This window comes from Myotis myotis, unplaced genomic scaffold, assembly GCF_014108235.1.
Source record: "Myotis myotis isolate mMyoMyo1 unplaced genomic scaffold, mMyoMyo1.p scaffold_m19_p_8, whole genome shotgun sequence".
Classification (NCBI taxonomy): domain Eukaryota; kingdom Metazoa; phylum Chordata; class Mammalia; order Chiroptera; family Vespertilionidae; genus Myotis; species Myotis myotis.
In genome coordinates this window covers 40,635,586-40,658,036 of record NW_023416390.1, presented here as the reverse complement: position 1 = coordinate 40,658,036, position 22,451 = coordinate 40,635,586, and the positions used below count along the sequence as shown (strand labels likewise).

At 38.3% G+C, this 22,451-nt stretch overlaps 1 protein-coding gene and 1 pseudogene across 2 annotated transcripts in view; one reads left to right on the top strand and one right to left on the bottom strand.

Moving 5' to 3' along the window:
• TTN (titin) overlaps positions 1-22,451 on the bottom strand; it is a 278,629-nt gene that overhangs the window by 197,540 nt on the left and 58,638 nt on the right. The window contains exons 46-54 of one of the 2 annotated variants that reach the window (XM_036318697.1): positions 7,147-9,795; positions 6,088-6,366; positions 3,143-3,706; positions 2,338-2,619; positions 1,959-2,237; positions 1,235-1,513; positions 858-1,136; positions 452-739; positions 61-339 (exon numbers count right to left, since the gene is read on the bottom strand). In XM_036318697.1, coding sequence (XP_036174590.1) covers positions 61-339; positions 452-739; positions 858-1,136; positions 1,235-1,513; positions 1,959-2,237; positions 2,338-2,619; positions 3,143-3,706; positions 6,088-6,366; positions 7,147-9,795 — 5,178 coding nt within the window. Of the gene's footprint in view, positions 1-60; positions 340-451; positions 740-857; positions 1,137-1,234; positions 1,514-1,958; positions 2,238-2,337; positions 2,620-3,142; positions 3,707-6,087; positions 6,367-7,146; positions 9,796-15,491; positions 22,245-22,451 lie in introns of those variants that run through there. The other variant, XM_036318696.1, reaches the window with a different exon arrangement.
• LOC118661440 lies at positions 10,840-11,869 on the top strand (annotated as a pseudogene).

The window sequence follows — 22,451 nt, the reverse complement described above, 5'->3', positions numbered from 1 at the left end:
AGAAAGAGGTAGCAACTTATAACAATGGCAGCACAAAGATGTCCAGAAAACACTGCAAACCTTTTACAAATAAGTTCGCACTGCATTCCACGCCTCCGGCGACGTTGCTGACTTTACAGGTATATGTGCCTGAATCGGAGGTTTTTACTGAATAGAGTTCCAGGGAACTTTCTAAAGCTTCTTTGGTAATATAGCAGCTTCCACCGGAAACCAGCTCTTTGTCACCCTTAAACCATCTGATGGTGAGAGGAACAGACCCTTGGAAGGTGCTCTTCAGGCAGACTGCTGAGCCAGGCAGAACATCCTTGGATGCGGGTTTAGTTACAAAACTGGGTGGTTCTAAAGAAGGGGTATAAGAAAGAATTTCAAAGAGTTAAGAGGCGCGATCTAAGGGAGATGTCTTAATTTGAACATCGTCTATAGTAAGAATGAAACGCAGTCTCCATCCAACCTTGCACAATCAGGGCTCCGCTGCTGTCTTTGCTTCCCACGGAATTCGTGGCTCGACAGGTGAAATTCCCTGCGTCATTCATGTCTATTCTGCTTATCTCCAAAGAGGCGGTGCCTTCCACAAACGCTATTCTGTATCTGTCAGAAGAAGCTATTTCTTTGCCATCCTTAAACCAGGACACCCTCATGGGGAGGGAGCCAGCGATTTTGCAGTCCAGCCTGCAGGTACCGCTAACAACACTATCCACGTTGCGTAGGGGTTTGGTAAAAAATGGCGCAATGTCTCGATCTGTTGATGGCACAAGAAGGGAAGAAAGGTCAATGTGGAAAAGTGTTGGTGATTTTTATTTTTGGTCGTTTGTTGGTTTTCAAAGGAATATGAGGCACAGGTTTCTAGAGATACTAACCTAGGACAGTGAAAGTCGTCTCACAGGAGCTGCTGCCCACCTCGTTGGAAATTTCAAACGTGTATTGGCCACTATCGTGCAGCTCAGCTGAATAAAATTTGAGTTGGGCAACATTGTTTTTAAAACTTATTCGATACTTTTTACTGGCCACCAAAGGTCTCCCGTCTTTGTACCATTTGGGCTTGAGTTCTGGGGTGCCTGTGACCGTATACTCCAGCGTGGCTGGGTCTCCTGCTGTCACCTGGATCAGTTCTGCTCGCTCAACAATTTTGGCAGGTTCTACAATGGCATTAAATAGTTAAAATTCCAAGATGTGTGTGAAGGTTTTATTTTTAAGTGGAAATAGTGATTCAAAGTTAAAATGTTCCTACACGAACCTTTAACTATTAATTCCCCAACAGATGTTTGGCTTCCGGCTTCATTCTCAGCCAGGCATGTGTATTTGCCACCCAGACTAATCTGAACATCAGGGATTATCAAGACCGCGACACCTTTGGAAAAGCTCATTTTGATTTTCCCATCTTCTTTGATGATCTCTTGTCCTTTCATCCATGAGACAGAAATGGGTTCTGACCCTCTCACAGCAGCTTGTAAGGTAACAGTCTGTCCTGCTAGTGCGGTAAAGTCATCTACTTTCTTTACAAAGGTTGGTGGTTCTAGTCAAAGAAAGAGAGTATATACAAAACGTATCATTCCCAAACACTTTCCACCCCATATATATTTAAGTGTTTTATCTAGATTACACTTATCTTGTCCAATATGCTATTCCATACTGTTGGTTAATTAGAAGAAGAAATAAAATTTAAGAAGAATTACAATTTTATCCAAGAGAAAGAAGCATAGAAGATAGATGGTTATCAGTCAACAAAACAGCCTTTGATGTAATTCACTTTTGTTATCAGAGATTAAATATTTACACCCATCTCCGGATTAACACTGGATGAAGATCAGTGATTTTGTCCCCAAGGTCCCAGGTCAAACCAAAGGCAAAACGTATTATGAAAGGTTAAGATAAGATGGGAAACAACCAGTTTTCTTTCCACGGTTAAGAAAGCTATTTGGACAATTTTTTAAAGAGGCATCAGTTTTTCAAACACTGACCTTTCAGTAAGTGTGTTGCGCTGCAGCCACACTTGCCGACTTCATTAGCAACAACACATTCATATTCACCAACGTCCGCACTATTAAAAGAAAAGATCTCCAGGGACACAAGAGACTTCTGAGAAAACAGCCTGTACTTTTTACTACTTCGAATTTGCTTCTTGTCTTTGAACCAGCTAATTTCAAACGGTCCCGTGCCCGAGATTTCACACTGAAGGAGGGCATTTGTTCCTCTCACTATATCTGCAGGCTCAAGAGTTTTGATGAAAGAAGGAGGTTCTACAAAAGCACGAAAGCATTGTGTAAGTCATGTGTCACCCGCAATTATGAAGAAAATTTTTTCTCAGAAAAGCAATGGGCTATAACTGAGCACACAAACCTTTGATAACTATTTCAGCACTGCAGCTGTCACTACCAACGTCATTCACTGCTTCGCATGAGTAACTCCCACTGTCTTCAACTTTTACATCGGTAATATTGAGTACAGCCTCCGAATTGACAAAAGACATTCGGATTGTGTTACTCTCATTAAGTTCTTTGTTATTTTTAAACCAAGTGACCTGGATCACAGGGGAGCCTTTCAGCTTGCAATGGAGGCGTGCTGATTCACCGGGGAGCATTAAGTAAGAGGGGTCCACCTTCTTCACAAAGGATGGTGGCTCTACGTGAAGTTAACAAGAAGAGAAAAAGGAAATGATGTCTGCAGCATGAATTCCACAAACAATAAGTAGACGTATACAACAAAAACACAACAAACACAAAACATCTGCATGAAATGTTTGAAAAGGTTGTGGTGCTTACAATGCCTTTCCATGTTTCCATGATTCTAAAACACATTTCCAGTCTCTTGGTTAAAAAACAAATGCACACACACACACAAACCAACCCAAGCCAACTCTACTTACACAAAGAGCAATTTCATAAAAGATTAGTTAAGGATTGCCTAGACACTTGAAGTTCTTAGAAGAAATTTTAAGCAAGTGTTGTTAATGGCAGATAGTTTGAAAACTAAGTGAATTCTGAAGAAGATAGAAAAAATAAAATCAAACAATGCCAGGATTTCCCCAAACCAGAAGGTTTGTCTGGATGAAATCATTTCAGTAACGCAATGTACTGAAATGTTTATCAACAGTTTTTCATCCTTTCCGGGAAGGATGAAAAAATACCATCCACACATTTCTTACCTCTGATCATTACTGTCGCAGAAGAGGAGCTGCTCCCAGCCTCATTCGAGGCTGTGCAAACATAGGTTCCTGAATCTTTTAGTTTGGCAAGAGGGATCTCAAGGGATGCTATTTTATCTTCAAAATAGATCTTATAATCTTTCCCAGCTGGGAGTTTTTGCCCATCTTTATTCCATGTCACTGTGACTTTTCTGTCTTCATCTACTTGGCATTCAAGGTGGATCTTCTTATTGATAGCTGATTGCACAGGCTCTAACTCTTTAATGATATGTGGTTTGTCAATTATGATTAACTCAGCTTGGCAGATGTCAGCTCCAAACTTGTTAGAAGCCATACAAGAGTAAACGCCTCTATCTTGAACTGTAAGGTTTGAGAGTTCTAAAATGTGCTTGTTTTCTGCATCTGAAATCTTGCGGTTAGGGGAAGGTGGCAGAGCAACACCATCTTTCTGCCAAATGGTTTCAATCACGGGAGTCCCTGTCACTGTGCAGAGGAACTTGGCTGTCTTACCCACAAAGGTTGTAACGGACTTAGGTCTGGAGAAAAAGGTTGGTGGATATGCCTCTGCAAAAAAAATGTTTTCAACATTATATTTTGTCCCCACCAGAGCTCTTGCTATAATTACATATTCCAAGTAAAAAAAAAAGATGAGTTATATCTTTAGATAAACATGAGACATTATTTAAAATAAGGTACACATTGAGACAGCATGGAGGGACCTGGAGAGTATTATGCTCAACAAAAAAGCCAGTCAGAGAGAGACACGTGTCACATGATTTCACTTATATATGGAATCTAATGAACAAAACAAACTGACAAACGAAATAGATCCAGATATATGGAAGCATGGAACAGACTGACGGATATCAGAAAGGGGGGGGGAGAGATTAACCAAAGAACTTATATGCATTTATGCATAACCCATGGACACAGACAATAGTGTAGTGAAGGCCTGGGGTGGGGGGCATTGAGGGAGGAGAGGATTCAAGGGGGGGAAAGGGGGACATCTATAAGACTTTCAACAATAGGACAAATTAAAAATAAAATAAAATAAGGTAGTGTATTAATAAAATAAAAAGATTTGTCAAAGAAAAGGGATAAGAGTATTCTTTATAGAAGAGCAAGACAGCATTTTAAATGTCTCTATCAAAGGAAAGAACAAATGTTCCTTTATTTATCAACATTAACTTACTATTGCTAAAGATTTGTTCATTTTAGGAGTTGATTAATTGTTTGAATTATTTGATAAGCAATTCAGCTGATACTTTAATGCTGGCTCATTAGAAGACTGTATGAGGAAGATAAAAACCAAACTTGACTTTTCTGAATAGTAGAGATATTCAGTGGCAAAAAGCTTGGTAGTTTTGTAAGTCTCTCTAACCCTCATGTCAACCACCAGTAAATCCCTAAATGACTCAACTTTGAAAGCAACCCCTAAGGCATTTCAAACTTGTAAAAATATTTATAGCTGTAATTCTCCTTTCCAGCCTGAATTTTGAAGCAAGTTTTTAGGAACCTCCCTTCCCAATACTTAGAAACCATCCTCCTTTCTCTCTTCTCATATTTGAAGCTTGAGTACTAGTCCCATTACTGAATTGGCTTAATTTGGGTAAGGAAATTTCCAAAAGTGTCATTACAATTAAAGCCATGTACATGGTCACATGGAGATTCTTTGATTGCAAAGTGAAAACCACTGGTTGGGTCCCCATGGGCCTGAGTTTCAGATCTTCTGATCTGTAAAGAGGTTATAGAAGAATGGAAGTTACAAGGAACTCTGACTTTTTCAAGTCAAACAGATGAGCTGCTTTTGCCTTCCCCCTTCATGTTCTCATTGTAAAAGAAGACCAAGGGATAGCCCACAGTCCTTCCCAGACATTAGTGCATGGCTTCTCTTAACATGACCCTAAATCATAGTTCATACTTTGCCTTGCAGGGGCGGGGGAGATAAAGATAGAAAGAGAGAGAGAAGGAAAGAGCTACTGCTTTTTTTCTAATGAGGGAATTCAAACACTTGGTGAGTGTTAAGTACTCTAATGTCACCCTGTGTGTCAATTAAGATATTGGAAACAGAATATTTGTGTAGTTGCTCTTATTTTTAAGTAAAAAATAAAGCCTAGGGTGAGGATCCCAGTGTACAGTCCTGTCCTAGTTCCCCGCCTCACATTAGAATTTGTTTCACTTCGGTCTTATGCTCTGGCTTTTCTTAGTTCGCAATTCTGTTCTTAAGTAATTAACTGGTTCCAAATTACTAAATATACTGGGATATCATATATTTATATATTATTAAATATACTGGGATATCATATATTTATATATTATTAAATATACTGGGATATCATATATTTATATATTATTAAATATACTGGGATATCATATATTTATATATTATTAAATATACTTTGATATCATATATTTATATATTATTAAATATACTGGGATATCATATATTTATATATTATTAAATATACTGGGATATCATATATTTATATATTATTAAATATACTGGGATATCATATATTTATATATTTTTAGTGGCACCGAAAATTTTGGCGGTCCTGAAATTTTTATATTAAGGGCCAAGCCATTTGTAGTTATTCAAGATACTAGTATATCCACCAAGATGGTCCTTAAAAAAGAGAAAGAGATAAAAACAAAACAAAATCTCTCAAAACCAATTTTCAGGAGCCACTGCTCCTTTGATTCCTTAACATTTTTCCTCAAAATAATAAATTATTTTTATTTAGCTACTGTTAGAACCATGACTAAATAATGACTTCTTGTCCCGCACAGGTTCTGCAGCACCTCACCACCATGTTACCATGTTACCATCTTGGCTACTGGTCTCTCCAATTGGTAGAACACACACTCCGGCGCCTGGATGAAAAGCAAATCAGGCAACAATATGAAACGAGAGGACAACCTCAGATTCAGTGTTCGGCATTTACCTGTCACAGTGAGTGTGGCTGTACAGCTGACACTGCCATACTCATTAGAGGCTTTGCAGGTGTACTCGCCGCAGTCCACAACCTGGGTTCTCAGAATTTCCAGGCTGGAGACATAATTTGAAGATCGAATCGAACACTTGTCACTCTCGTAAATTTCTCGGCCAGCTTTAAACCACTGGAATCGGACATTAGGGGCACTCTGGATCTCACAGGTGAACTTGGCGAGGTGGCCCAGAGCTACTTCAAGGGGCTCGATTCTCCTCTTGATCACGGGGGCAGCTGCAAAGGGAAGCAGAGCCTATTAGCAGGCCTCCTTATCAGGCAGAGCGCATTTTTCTTTTCCTTCTAACTTTTGTTTCTGTTAATGAAGTAAAACAGTTGAAATTGGTGAGATGGATTGCAGCAGTACGACAAGTGACTGGAAAATGAGAAAGAGCATTGAAGGCAGAAGACAGTAAGCAGCTTTCAACATAGTCAATCATTACTTTGCAGTGAATTGTGAAAAAATTATTTAAATGTGATGCTACTGGCTTACATGCATAACAACATGACATATTCTTTAAATATACCATGCTGACTAGAAACACTGAGAATAATGTGAAAAAACGTGATCTACTATATAAAGTAAAAAGTGAAATAACAGCAAAAATGAAATAGAAATAAGAAACTTAAACAGACAATTAATCATGGTTATTTTGAATTTGGGGATGAGGCTGGCCATTTTAGAGTGTCTAGGCATTCACTGACAGCTTTATATCACATTATTAAAGTCTTTTCATATAAAAAAGAAACTTAAAAGCATATGTACTGGTATTATGAAACATATAAAAGCATGTCTTATTTTAAAAATGAATAATGGTGTAGCTACAGCATTAGCCAGCAAGGCAGAGAGGAAAAAGATAGGAGTGAATAACCATGATTATGTCTGTGACTTCAATCTTACTTTAACTCGACTACGTTCTGGCAGTGGCAGATAAGTGAAAATTTTGTGATGAAACCTAAATCATTACAATCCAGTGAATGTTAGAGCTTGATCTACTTAATCCTTAAAAATCCAACCTCTTTTGACTACAGTGAGTTTTGCCGAAGTTGCTGTTTTTCCGTGGTCATTCAAGGCCTCACAGGTATACTCTCCTTGATGCTCTTCTGTATTTACTTTGTCAATTTCTAGCGTATATGTATTTTGATCTTGGAAACACTTGAACTTTTCATCTGAAGACACCAGTCTACCCTCAAAATACCAATTCACCTCTTTGGCATTTGTTATGGATGACGTGAGCTTAACAAGGTCACCTTCCTCAGCAATAGTGTCCACCAAGGGTGTGTGTATAACAGGACCACCCCCCGCTTCCTGTATCTCCACTAGCCCAGCCTTCTCTAAACCACTCTCAGAGGGCTTGTCTTTCTCCTCGGGTGGTTTTGGTATCTCATCCTGTTTTTCGTCAGAGATAGCAGGGGTGACAACCCCGTCAGTGAGAGTCGCATCCACAACGTTGACCTGACTTTCCACTTTAAAATAACTGACCTCTTCTGTTGGGACAAAATATTTAGATTCAATTTCTGGTTCAGTGATTGCTTCAATCTTCTGTGAATCTGAAAAAGAATCCATTTCTCCCTGCAAGCTTGTTTGGGCTCCTTCCTGAATCCTGGGGTCCTCGGCTGTTAAGACGTTTATTTCCTCACATATAATAGCACACAGAGCATCCTTAAACTCAGTTTTCAAGTTAGCCATTTGAGGATCAATGCCTTCAATCGCAATGGTTACTTCTTCTGTTAGAAACTTCACTGTGGTAATAAGGTAGGTGCACATAATGCGTTTGGGCTCTTGGGTGAAGTTTATGGACTTGACCTCCACCTTCTCAATGTTTCTCAACCACTCAGAGAAAAGACTCGTTTGCTCACTGGCCACTGCTGCTTGCAAAGCCCTGCGGACCTGCGTTTTCAGGTTTAATCTCTGCTCTTCTGGAATACCAGGAAGCAAACTTTCCTTGGCGAGAATGTCACGGCCTTGCACTTCCTGCACGCCCTTTATTGCCACCGGCTCTTTCTTATACTCGATGGTTTGGTTAGGGGGCATTGTCAAGTGGTCTGAATGCTCTTCCTTGAGCAGTACCTGCCTTTCCTCACATGCTAGTGGGAAACTTAAGGATTTGCTCTCCTCAGTCCTGGCCACAGAATCATGAGCTGTACTTTCTAGTTGATCCGCGCTTTCCATCAAAATTACACCTTCTTCTGTGCATGTGTGTTCTGAAGGGAACTGGGGCTCTCGGTTTACCTCAGAGACCACAATGTCAGGACCCTCGAAACTTTCCACGTGTCCCTCAGCTAAGCTCTGGCTCAGGACCAGAGCGCTGTGTGCCTCTTGCTTGTGAGGGGTCCCTATTTGTTCTTTGTCCACACCAGGTACTGTCTTGTCTTTTGGTAAAAGTAATTCTTCAGCCACAGAAGTTGGATATGAATGAGCTGGGGGTTCTTCTATCAATGACTGTGGATAAGTCCCTTCAGGCTCAGCTAATAAAGTTCTCAGAGGCTCGGCTGTTAATGAACTAATTTCTTCTATGGAAATGGCACTTGGGAAAATTTTTTCAGTATCTGATAGAACCACCTGTGATACAGGCATTAGAATATCTTCTTTGGGGAGGGTTTTCTGGGACTGGACAACCTGCAGGTGTGAACTGGGAGGTGGCTCCTTGGTAGGCTGAACATGGAGAGTGCCATCGAGGGGAAGAAGTCCCGTGGTGCTCTCAGGAGTCGGCATCTCCTGCTCCAACAAGACTGTGGATTGCAATTGCTCAGCTGCCATCTTCAGCCCTGAGTCAAGTGTTTCAAAGGCCGGGCCCTTTAACGACTTCTGTGGAAAATCTTGGGGAGCTACTGGGGTGGGCTTGGCTCTGGAGGGCGCATCAGTCGTGTCTGTGTCTTCCAGAAGCACCAGCAGCTCTGCAGCACAGGTGGACTCACCCCACACGTTCTCTGCTTTACAGACATAGAGGCCACTATCTTCCTTCTGAGGGTCATTGACAATAAATGTCCCAGAACCATCAGAATTATGAATGATAGTGTAATAAACATTGGTGCAGAGCTGTTTGTTTTCTTTGAACCACAAAACAGTGGGTGCAGGCTCTCCAAGTACCATATACTCAAAGATGGCAGGGAGCCCCTGAACACAGTGGATTGGTTTTAATTCCTTAAGGAAGTAAGGAGGACAAGGACCTTCAAGCTTTTCCAGAGATTTCTCCACTGCTGATTCTAGTTCAGTCTCCTTGCGTTCCTCTCCTTTGGAATTTATTTTTAGATAGGCACTACATATTGTCTGTCCATATTCATTACTGGCAATACATGTATACTCTCCCTCATCTTCAAATTTTGTGAACAGAATGATCAAGCTATGATCATTACCGTCAAAAACAAATTTGTAGTCAGTAGAAGGCTTTAACATTATTCCATTGAAGAACCACTGAATTTTAGGTTTGGGGATGCCAGTGACCGTAACAGATAATTTAGCCACATCCCCTATGCTTATTTCAGCATTTGACACTTCTTTGATAAAAACCGGGACACTGCCTTCCCTTTTGGAATAGAATTTAGTTGAATGAACTGGAGGTTCAGATAAAAGTTCAAGTGTTTCATTTCCTTTAGATAGCTGAAGGTCAGAGCTATAAGTTTGGAGTCCTTCTTCCTCAGCAGACAGAAGACCACTAGAAAACTCTGTATGGGGGGAAATGATTATTATTTTACCATCAATTTCATTTAACAACAAAAAAATGAAAGTCAAAGAATTATGTATCAAGTGATGGTCTTCTTCTGCCTTATTCCTGGAATCATTAGATTGTCTTGAGATTAACTTATTACAAAGCACATTTCTAAGTGTTTAACCTTAGTTTATGATATCATATTATATGATTATGAAGTGTGTACTAATGCAACTTTCAGTCACTTCATTTGTGTTAGAGTTTATAAATGTTAAAGATGTTCTTAGGAATTTTTCTTTGTGCTATAATATCAATACTCAAGTTTGAAAAACTGCTGGCTAACTATTTGTACTAAAAGAATCCATGGTTGACACAGAACCTAGACACAGAACCTACACAGAACCTAGAGACAGAAGAACTTCGCTGGAGAGAACATGGCAAAAGATCCTGGACAGAAACTGACCACAGAACCTAGAGACAGAACCTAGCAAGAGAACCTGGCTGAAGAACCTAGAGACAGAACCTGGCTACAGAACCTGGATAGAACATGGCAAGAGAACCTGACTAGAACCTGGTGACTGAACCTGGCTGGAGAACCTAGCGAGAGAACATGGCAGGAGAACCTGGATAGAACTTGGCTGGAGAACCTGGCTAGAGAACCTGGCTTCAGAACCTGGCTAGAGAACCTAGACACAGAACTTGGCTGGAGATCCTAACCAGAACTTCGCTGGAGATCCAGACCAGAACTTGGCTGGAGATCCTGGCTAGAGATCCTGGCTAGGCTGCTGATCAACTGAATGCTGTCTCCGTGTCATTCCTTCTTTGCCAACTCCGTCCACACCTTTGGGGACCCCTGGACCTGCTGGGGTTGGACCCCAGCAAGCTTGCAAGCTAACATGTTAGCCTGCCTCAGTGTCACGGATGCTGGCAGAAGACATGAGATTCCCAGGTCAGAGATAAAGGACCTAAATCAACCAAAGGACTTCTATGCATGCATATAAGCCTAACCAATGGACACAGACACCAGGGAAGTGAGGGCATGAGTGGGGGGGGAGGGAGGATGGTAATGGTGAGATAAGGACACATATGTAATACCTTAATCAATAAAAAAAAAAAGGGAAAAAAAATAAAAGAATCCATGGTTATTTAAATCAATTTTTAAAAGGTTCAGAATTATTATTTATACATAAAATTTTAATATGCAAAAATATCCTTATTATCAAATTGAAGACTGATGATTTCCAAAATAAATCATCTATATTCTAGTTACTGTTTATAAACTGAAGCCATTGTTAAAAACAATGTTTAATCTGAATTTATGAGAGAACTGTTTACAGTTACTAGAAATGCAAGCCATCTTTTGCCCATGTAAACTGCCATAGTGCTATAACAAAGCTTTGATAATAAGACCTATGTTAACTCAAGTTAGTCAATAAACTAGAAGGCAGAAATGAGAGAAAACCACTCCAAATTAAAATCTTGACTGGGGCTCCTGACTCCCATGCACTCCCTCCACAGATCTCCTTAGTTCCACCCTTGGTGTGTGGTCCCACCTCCCACTCAAATGGCCTTTTGGGGAGGACTGTGGTGCATGTGGAAGAAGTGCAGTGTGGTGTGAGATGCTTTCACCACTGTGCTTTCTGTGCTGTGTATGGTTTGCAGGAAATCTCAGCACAATAGCGAAGAGGTCTACTGCAAATCAAATCCTCTTATTGCAAGAAGTATGGGCCCAGAGATTATGAGTAAGGCCAGGGGCTCAACATAAAGTGGGCAAGAGACTGTCTATCAAGCCAGTGAGTGCTCAGACTCACAGGCTTGCAACAAATTCAACTACTTCTACATTTGCTCAGAAATACGGAGATGCTAAGAAATGTGTCAGATGCGGGAATTCTCTTAATGCTGCTGAGAAGAGAATTGGAGCTGGAAATCCTGTCACAAAAACTGTTTCCAATGTGCCAAGTATGGAAAGAAATCAACAACTATGAGTGATTAAGAGGGCACATCTATTGTAAAGGAAGCCATGCAAAGAACTTGGGCCCAGTGGATTTGGCTATGGTCAAGGAGCAATGGTCCTTATTCACCTTCAGTAAAGGTGTAAACCAAGAACCAAGATCACACACTGAGAATCTCTACATAATCTACATACAGACAATCTAACACTAAATACTTAATTACTGAATATTACCCTGTCCTTGGATAGGCTGGCTGACTCCTAGGTAGAGAGCACTGTATCCTTTTGCTTTACTCATACAAATTTTTAAGAACCAATTCTTTTACATTTTAAACAAAACATCAGCTTGAAAAACAACCTTGATTGTATTCTATTATGCAAGAAATACCTATACAACAATTATTAAACAGAAAAACAAAACAGTGAATAACAAATACTCTTTAAACAGTATTATGGACAACAGAATGAAAGATGTGTAATTTGATAACAAGAAATTAGGATTTTCATTAAAGCTGTTATGTATGTACAACAGCCCCATAAATAGTAGTTTTATTGCCTTACTCAAAAGCAGTTATATTATTTTATTAGTTCACTCCAATTGCATTACATGAACTAGTCTTATAACTTAATACCTTTCTGTTCTAGTGTATAAGCATTAGAAGGCAGGACTCCAGTGTCAGCTAGCTATAAAGGTACTGGTAAAACTTATCTATAACATGTAGAATACATACTCAATTATTTATTATTTCAATTAGTTGCCATAAAATCATTGATTAATTTCATATACTAATGGTGACCACTTAACTTTACATTTAATCTGTAATGTATTACTCATGTCAGCGCTCCCTTTACTTGAACTGACAAAATATCTGTAAAAGGGAATGAATGTGAATATAGTTCATATACCCCTACTCACTAATATCTTGAAATATTCTCCCTTACTTCTAAATACCATGTATTAACCATAAAAATATAGTAAATAAAATTCAAATGCCCTGAAACATGAAACATGTGCTTTAAAATACATGTAGTAGTAGCAGCTAATAATTATGTCTAACTTCGACTATGTAATAAATGAATTCTTTATCCAGAATCAGAGAAATTAATATTCTAGGCTTTTAAGTTATGTGCCATTGAGTCATAAAATTAAAAATATTTCAACAATTAATAAATAAGCCAAGTGTGACCAAAGCTTACTTTTCTTTATACAATCACTATTATTCTGCATATCCTCAAGTTTAATGCATTTGAGACTAACAGAATTCTAATGAGCAAAACAAAGCCCTCCTTGTTATGTGAATAAAAGTATATTTTTCAACATCTCCTGCAAATCCACATTTTTTGGTCTTTCTTATTTATTTATTTATTTATTTATTTATTTATTTATTTATTTATTTATTTAAAGAAACAGGCTTTGCATTGTTGCAATCTATGCTCTACTATAACAGTTGGGTAAAATGTGCTTGTCAAGTTTATCATGACCTGAATTTCTAATTTATTTAAACCTCCTTTAGATGACTAAAAGTAGGATAAATCCTTAAGTCCCTAAACTATAGAATTAGTTTTATTTCAGGGAGTTAAGATGGATACATTTCATTTTATCTATAATGTTGATCACAGATATTGTATGCACACTGGTTGAAACAGATTGCTCTACAAGAGTGTATCTATCTTGATGAGTTATGGTAACTTAAAACAAGTAGAACAAATATTTTTGGGGGGCATGGAGGTGAGGGTATGAGCCTTACTGCTCTGTCTACATTCTGCACATATTCCCAATTGCTTATTTAATTTGGAAGGGCTTTTAGGGAATCCCCATTGTGGGAATAAAAAGGTAATACAATGAAAGAAACATGGCAAACATAATTGGTTATATGAATCCTTCTGAAAATTAAATTTACATTACATTTTAAATTTTTTAGAATTAAAATTAATATGTTTAATACATTCATGGTACTTAAAAATTGCTCAATGTAGGGAACAAATATAGTCATTGGGCTATATTTAAGAGTTGAGGGTAGGAATGATTCATAATTTCATTACTATATTTTATTATTTCTTTCATCATCTGCTGTATAACTAAAATTTATTCTAAATTATTTTTAAAAAGTTACCACTGGGATGACACAGAGAGTTGAATGATCACCTCTTAGGATTTCTGGTAAAATCCCTCATTTTCAGATAAAAAAAATCCCCACCTGAATTTCTCTTTATTTATTACAACGTATATGAGATTTAGGTTCACATTGGTACATAGGTACAATGCTAAGGATTTTGTGAATTTATTATCATTTTAATTTTGAAAAACAAAAAAATGTAAATTTAGAAACATATATAAATCTTGAATTTGAATGCTTATTAATTTTAATTAGTTTAAACAATGAAATTCAATGAAAATGACAGGAAAGCCTATTATCTTATTATATACAAATACAAATTACCATACTGTCTCAATTCTAAAAACATTCCACCTTCCTTTTCCTAATTTTAAAGATTCTGAAATTGGACTGCAGTTTAAAATCTTATGTAAAAATGTAATATGGTAGTTTCTTTTCTCCTAAGAAAAATATTAATGTTGCATTTTACACCTGATGCCATCTTGAACTGAGAAAATGCGGTATTTCCCGAAGTAAAAAGACCTGTGTTTGCATATTCTGCAAATGTCCAGATGACATCTATCTGAGCAGCACCATCGGTCCCTTCAAAACCAGCAAGAGTTAAAAGACTTAAGAAAAGGAATATTAATAATTAAGACATTTTTAAAAGAGCCAAACATATACTGAGGTTGTAATGTCAAACAGATTACAGTCAAACCTTGGTTCTCAAATGTCTCCCATCTCAAACAATTTGGTTCTCAGCCAAATTGTGGAAGAAAACTTCTGTTTTCTACTTGACAACCCTTTCACGCTGATACCTCAGCCTGACAAAAAGCATCTCTCAGGCAACAAATGCCTTTGTTGCTGGCAGAATCTAGCTATTAGTACAATTTTAAATCATAAAGAGGCTATCAAGAGTGCTAATGCTGCTCAGGGTGTGAAAGTGCTCAACCAACAATGATCACAGGCAATCGAAGAGATAGAAAAATTGTTGATTTGTATAAAGGAAAAGCAGTTTGCCAGTGATAGCATTTCGGAGGCAATGATAGATGAAAAAGTAAAGATGCTGCATACGGACCCCTGAAAGACTCCTGAGAGGAGTGCTGAAAGTGACTCATTTAAGGCTAGTAAGGGGTGGTTGGGTAAATTTAAGAAAAGAAGTGTTTGTTTATAGGTTAAACAGTACATTAGACATGAACTGTATATAAGAAAGATTAAAACAGGGAGTCATTAATGGGTCTGGAAGGTAGTAATTCAATTTACATTACTTCTAATGGGAAAAAATGATTCAGTTTTTAATTTTTTAAATTTTTTTTAACAAATCACTTCTTAAACACCCTTCTGGAATGAATTAAGTTTGAGAACCAAGATTCCTCTGTAGATAGTTAGTTACCAACTAAGCAAAGCTGGTTTCTATTCTTTGTTTTATCTCTTCTAAGTCTGAGTAAATAAGCATTAATTTGGCTGTAAAAGGTTTATAATTTAAAAAATTACTTATATTCAGAGCATATATTAGTGAGGAGATTCTCACTAATCTGTCTGTGTGGCCATCTGACATGGTCTTTCCTTTTACATTTTACTTTACTGATATAGTTTACCTCTAAGAGAGAGTACATTCTGCTGAAACACTCGGAGAAGGAGAAATGAAGGTAAAGTAGAAATACAATTAGGTAGCCATAGAGATATTTAATTGTGCTTGATTTTTCACAGTATAATGGACACAAGTGATGATTCCACAGTTTAGATATTTAGATAACAGAGTATTTACATGTATTACAAATACGAGACGTCCACATGGAGAAACTGTGTTCCCAGGGGTCTTCAATGTAATGCATTCAAATAGAGTTGACATATTTGGAAATTTATTAAATCTATATAATTTGGAAAATATGAAAGCACTCAAAATCAAGTGTAATAATTACGAAGGCACTAAAACATCGTACAAGAACTTTTACATTAGGGTGAGTGCTGCACAGGTCTCGGCCATTCCTCTGTTGTTGGTAGCTACACACCTGTACTCACCTGCGTCATCTTTTACTAAGCCTGTTATGAATAAGTTGTGGAACCCTATGCCTCTTTCCTCAGCACTGAACCTTGCTCCTTGCAACAATTTCCCGTCTTTGTACCAGTGAACTGTGGGTCTTGGAGAGCCACGAACTAAACACTGGAAATAAGCTGCTGTGCCGACCAGGGCACAGCAGTCAGAAATGCCTCTAATGAACCTGGGAGGCCCTTCCACCACCTGAAATTCAAAAAAGCTGTCTGCATACTTGCTCTTTAAGACTAACTCTTCCTTCAAACTGCTTAAAGTCACTCGACTTTTCCTTGTTATCATAGCAGATACTTCGGAATCTCCCATGGTGAGAAATCCCCGACAGAGAGCCTCTCCCACACTGTTCACAGCTCTGCACCTGTATGTCGCACTATCAGAAAGACAGATGTTTCGAATTTTAAGGGTGTGACTTCCGTTCTCCTCACTAATCACATATTTAACATTATCTGGCTCAATACACATATATTCTTTATACCATTTAACTTCGGGACTAGGGACACCTATGACTGAACATTTGAACACAGCATCGGAACTTTCTGGAACTTTAAAATCACAAATAGGCATTATAAAACGAGGAGGCATCTCAAATACTTCTAAGTCAATTTTTAGATCTTTGTCTTCTTCTCCTCTTGAAGCCATATTTGGATCAGCTAAATTCAATGGAAGAACATCTAGGCTCACGATCATGCTTTTATGATCAGGACTAAATTCCGGAACTGTAACTATTTTCACTTGCTTCTCAAATTCTTTGACATCTTTTTCACTTAACTCAACTTCCAAGACAATCTCTTGAGGAGAAGGTGTTCTTGATGATGAGTTGTTTTCCAAATCAAACTCCATGACATGCTGATGTGTTATTGGAGGTGGGAGTGCCACTGCTCTTTCTTGTTGAGGTACTATGTCTACATCTGCAAAGCTCTTTGCTTCCCCTATGATATTTACAGCATGGCACATGTACGCTCCCCCCTCTCCTTTCTGAATGTTAGGAATTACCAAAGAACATACATTACCCACCCTTTCTATCTTGATTCTTTCATCTGGTTCTAGCAAAGATTTATTTCTATACCATTTCACACCAGGAACTGGAATGCCCTCAACTTCAACAATGAAGCCTAATGTTGTATTTTCATATATCTTCCTTTTGGTCAAAGGTTCAATAAAAGATGGAGGCATTTCATTGTCTTTGGGTTCGACGGCTTCATTGGGTGTGCCAAATGAGTCCGAGCGCCATACTTCATAGGCTGAGCTTCTCTCTCCTGTAGGTGTATGGAAATGTTCATTTGGCGTACTGTCCTCCCTTTCTATTTTTGATGGGCGCCTTTTAAAGTTTTCAGTGGGGTTTGGTCCTCCAGTAGGAATATAATATCTTTCAACTGTTTCTCCTCCTAAAGGTGTAGAATATCGTTCTAAAGTCTCCCCTGGGGGTGTAGAATATCTCTCTAGAGACTCCCCTGGGGGTGTGGAATATCTCTCTAGAGTCTCCCCTGGGGGTGTGGAATATCTCTCTAGAGTTTCCCCTGGGGGTGTGGAATATCTTTCTAGAGTCTCCCCTGGGGGTGTGGAATATCTCTCTAGAGTCTCCCCTGAGGGTGTGGAATATCTCTCTAAAGTCTCCCCTGCAGGCGTGGAATATCTTTCTGCTATCTCCCCTTCGGAAGGTGTTGAGTACCTTTCAGCAACTTCCTCTAAAGGCATGGTTCTTTGAACAGTCTTATCTCCTGCGTTTGTTGAGGATTGCTTAGTTGTATCTAATGGAGCAAAATATAAATCAGGAGACTTTGGAGTTTCAAAATGTTCAACAGAGGATGGTGGGGTATAAAACTGATCTAACTCAGAGATTTCCTCACTGCTTATACTTCCCACATCAATGGAAATATCAGATTCAGGAGAAAATGGGCGACCTAATGATTCCTGTTGTTGGTTGTAATATTCATACACAGTGTTGAAAGTTACTTCTTCAACCTCCATGGACGTGGTTGATTCGCTCTGGACAAGTTTTGCCGTGTCTCTGGTGTCTTTAGTTTCAGGAACTTCATGTTTTCCAGCAGCAAGTAAATACTGTGTTAGTGAGGACTCGGAGTCCTTTACCTCCATTGTATGTGCCTCGTCCCATTTAGGAAAACAAGTTTCAATCTTTTCTTCTTCAGTAGTGAAGAAAGAAGTTTCATTTTCAGCTTGAACTTGGTAAACGTTTTCTTCTTCAGAGACATCATTTCTTTCACTTCTTTGTTCATTTGGATTCCGTTGTTCCTCAGTCATCAAGAATGAAAAGCACTGGCTCAGGGAGGGTTTTCTGTGGAGTGAGTCTGCTCCCTGAACATCACCTCTGTGGTCTCCAGTGGCATATTCCTGTATCCCTCCATCCTGCTTTTGAAATGATGCCGACTCGTGTTCCAAAGTGTGTTCTTCCTTCATTTCACTAACCTCTAAAAGCTTTTCCTCACTTGCTGCTTTTTTCAAAAGTGAAATGAAACTTGGATCTCCATTTTCGAAAGAACGTCTTTTCTCAGAAATATCAGTTTCTCCTACATCTGAAGATGAGGTTTGAAGTAGGCCACCTGCCTGACTATGGATTTCATCAGAAAAGATTTTAAGAGAAGTATCCGTGTCTAAAATTTCTACCTTTTGTTCCTGTATCTGTTGGACTTCTTTCCCAAAATAATAGGTCTTTTCATCAATACAACTTTCTTTCATCCAGTCTTGACTGGAAGAAATGTCTTGATTTGTAAGTATGTCATTTTGCATTCTTTTAGACATATCCTGTGTATCAAATAGTAGTATTTCAGGGCCAGGCATTTCTTCTTTATAAGGTGTTTCCCATTGTGGCCTAGATTCCTGGAAATCCTTAGCTGAATCTCCTATATGAGAATACATTTGTTTTAGATCAAATACAATGTTCTCAGCATCAGTTGTTTCAGAAGCAGGATGTTGGATTTTAAAATAAGCTTCTTCTGGTTGACCACTATCTAATTCTTGGGATTTTAAATCTGGATTTTCTATTTGAGAGTGAAACTGCTTTAGGTCAAAGGTAATAGGAGTTTCATATTCAGCGCTTTCAGAAACTGCAGACCGCTCTATAAGACCTATTTCTTTTTGTTGCTCCCTCTCTTGTACTTTAAATTCCCCATGAGTTTGAGAAGAAAGCAGCTTTAAATTCATTATGATGTTAGATGAATCTGTTTCAGTGTTTGGAGACAGTTTATCTGCCTGATGCATATTTGCCTTTAGGTCACTGGATTTTGATTCTCTTTGATTTAATGGAAAGTCAATGTCATCAGGCTTCTTTTGAGGAGGGTTAACAAATGATTTCTTGGTAGCTCTTTTCTCTAGAACGCCTTTCTCTGCATGTTGTAACTTTTCAAATGCAATGATTCTATGCTTCACTTTTCTTCTTGGGTAGTATCTCTCCTCACCAAGGGGTTCTTCATATACAATGGTAGATGAGTCTTTTGTATCGTAACTCTCAGAAGTTTTCCTTGAGTGGATATTTGAGAAATGGTCACTTTGGGCATATTCTTGCACATGTACCCTTTCTGGTTCACCAAGTTTTCCAAAATCATGCCTAACCTCTCTCCTAATTTTAACTTCACTGAAATCATCAACAAATGGGTATGGGTAAACAGTACCCTCTGCTTGGTGCAGCTTTGATTTTTCACTTACACGCCCCTCTTTCCATTCATCCTGACATTGTATGAGTTCAGCTCTGATAGGTCTGTTGGTTTGTATGGACCTAGAAGCAACCTGCACAAATCTGGGGACTTTTTCTCTAGAAGATGTGCAATGAGCAGGGCTTTTCTGGTCTATCTGCTTAGTTGTCTCAAGGTTTTGAAAAACCTCCCTTACAGAATATTCTTTTACATTACATTGGGAAGTAAAAGGACCAGCTGGATAATCATACAAATGTGCCCTTATAGATTCTCCCTGAATTTGTTGACCTCTGGGATTTTTTTCATAAATTCCACCAATATTTTCTAATTGGCTATATTCCCAGTGAATGACAGGTTCCACTGTGAGATCGGAAACATTCTCAATGGTTCCTGAACTGTTTTCAGCAACACATTTATATTTTCCCGAATCTTGAACATCAATATCATGAATATACAACCTGTAGCTATAATCAAACTCTTCAAACTGAAACTTTTGATCCTGCTTTAAAAGGACTCCATTTTGAAACCATGTTACCACTGGTTTAGGCTCCCCAGATAATAAACATTCAAGTACTATGAAATCCCCTTCTCTACACCTGGCATACCTTGGCATTTCTTGTAACATTTTTGGTGGCTCATTAGTAATATCAGATGAAAATATAAATTTGTGTTTTGGTGACTGAGTAGCCTTATCTCGAGGTGCTGCTTTGGGTTCCAACTCTTCAAATTGAAACAATTCCCTTGACTCTTTGTCCTGTTCTGGAGTAGGAGTTGCTGCTGTTATCTGAATTTCCACAGGAAAGGAAAGCAATTCTATGTCTGCAGAGGAAGGACCTGGTGGGGTAGTTTGTAACATATGGAGATTTGTTTGGCCCTCTAGTCTCAAAGATGGAGGAACGTCTTCTGCTTGGTCAAACACCAATGCCAGCTCTTCTTCCTCATCAGTGTAGTCATGCAATATTGGGATTTTATGTGCTTTGACACTGGGCCTTTGTTGTGCTCTCACTTTTAGTATACCTGTTGTCTTTACTGTTCCATATTGGTTAAACAGCACACAGGTAATAGAACCGTCATTTTGAGGAAGAACAGAAGTAAAAGTTAATGTTGAATAGTTTTCCAAGGTATGAATGATAAAGCCTCGATTACATGGGATTGGTATATCATTGTTATACCATGTCACTATGGGTTGAGGATATCCTTGAAAATGACACACGAATTGACAACTGTCACCTTCATAAACCTCTTGAGATTCAATTTCTTGAAGAAATGAAGGTGGACAACGTTGCAGATGTTTTTGGAAAGAATTTTCAAAAAATCTTGTGGTTTTTTCTTCCTGTTCAATTTTGAATTCTTCAGCTCTTGTGACAGTGGAGTGTTGTAATTCTCTCAAATCGTCCTTTTTTATTCTTTTACTATCTATTTCTTCATTTTCTTTAATATTTGTAAGTGTACCAAAATCACTTGTATGTGACATAACAGCTTGAGACACCTTTTCAGAAGTCTCATCTATGTCCTTATTTTTATACACATTAGTAATATATTGAGATGACTCTCCAATTTTAGTTTTGGTCATAATTTCTTCAACTTGTCTTTTTGCTTGGGTCTTCTCGTTTACTTGACTTCTACCATGTAAATGGTCTTTTGGTCGACTCTCTTTTAGAAATGCCTCTTGGCTCATTCTTATTTCAGTCTGGAGAATTTCTTCATCAACAGGAGTTGGAAAACTTGTGAGCGATTCTCCAGATTCTATATTTTGATCCATTTGATTAGAATATTCAGTTGAATATTCAACCTTTTCCCTATTTTCAGCTAGATCAGATACTGACCTGCTTTCCATTCCCTCTCTAAAGAACATAGTATCTTTATTACCAGCTTCCCTTCTCAAAGTTCTTGAGGTTAGTTTAGATGGCATATCTAAAAGAGATAACTTCTTTTTCTCCAGTAACGTTTTTCTAGCCTCCCGTAAACGTTGCAACTTCCCTTTGGTCTCCTCATCCAGGAAATTTTCACCTACGTTAAGCCATCCTCTGACATCAGATTTACTTTCTAGATATTCTTCATCATACATAAAATCTGTTTTCTTGCTAGGACTCACTGTCTCAAAGTGTATAGTTCGCATCATTCCCTTTTGTTCCACATCTTGTTTTTTGCTAAAGGGAGAGCCAGTAAACCTCAGGTCAACCTTCATCCTGCCCTCTTTCCTCTCAACTAATGTCTCTATATTTTCATGTGTCTGTTCTGCCCTTTTCAGAAAGTCTAAGTATTTCTCATCTTGCCCTTTTTGAATAACAAGCAGTGATGCAGTTGATTCAGCATACCCTTCACTATTAATTGCTAACAATCTATAAGTTCCAGAATCTCTGTCTTGGACCCTTTTAATCTCTAAGCTGGAAGAGTGATCATGTAAATCACTCTCAGTTTTTATAACCCGCCGGAGACCTGTTGGGATTGGCCGATTGTTATAGAACCAAGTCATTTCAGGAGTTGGACAGCCAATTAATCTACATGTAAAAACAGCAGGTTCACCCTCTAAAACATACTTAAACGTAAGTTTTTGGGTAAAAGAAGGCTTGAAATATTCAGGCCAGGAGCTTGTAGATAATATTCTACTTGCATATCTTTTAGCAGCCATAGAGCTGTGGTCTACATCTTCAGAATCTGAAAAGGCATCACGTGTATCTCTTTCTGAATGTTCAGATTCTTCCTCGGAGAATAATTCTGAAAAGAAATTAAATTATAAAGCATTTTACTATTTTCCATAGTATTTGAAAAAGTTGAAAATAAATGAAATTGCAAAATAGAAATGAAATAAAATGCATGCTACAGATTCTCACAAATCCATAGAAAAATTCACTCACCATATTTGTTCGAATAAACGCAACACCATGCTCTGTTTAAAAGATTCTGACACGAAAATCGTTCGTT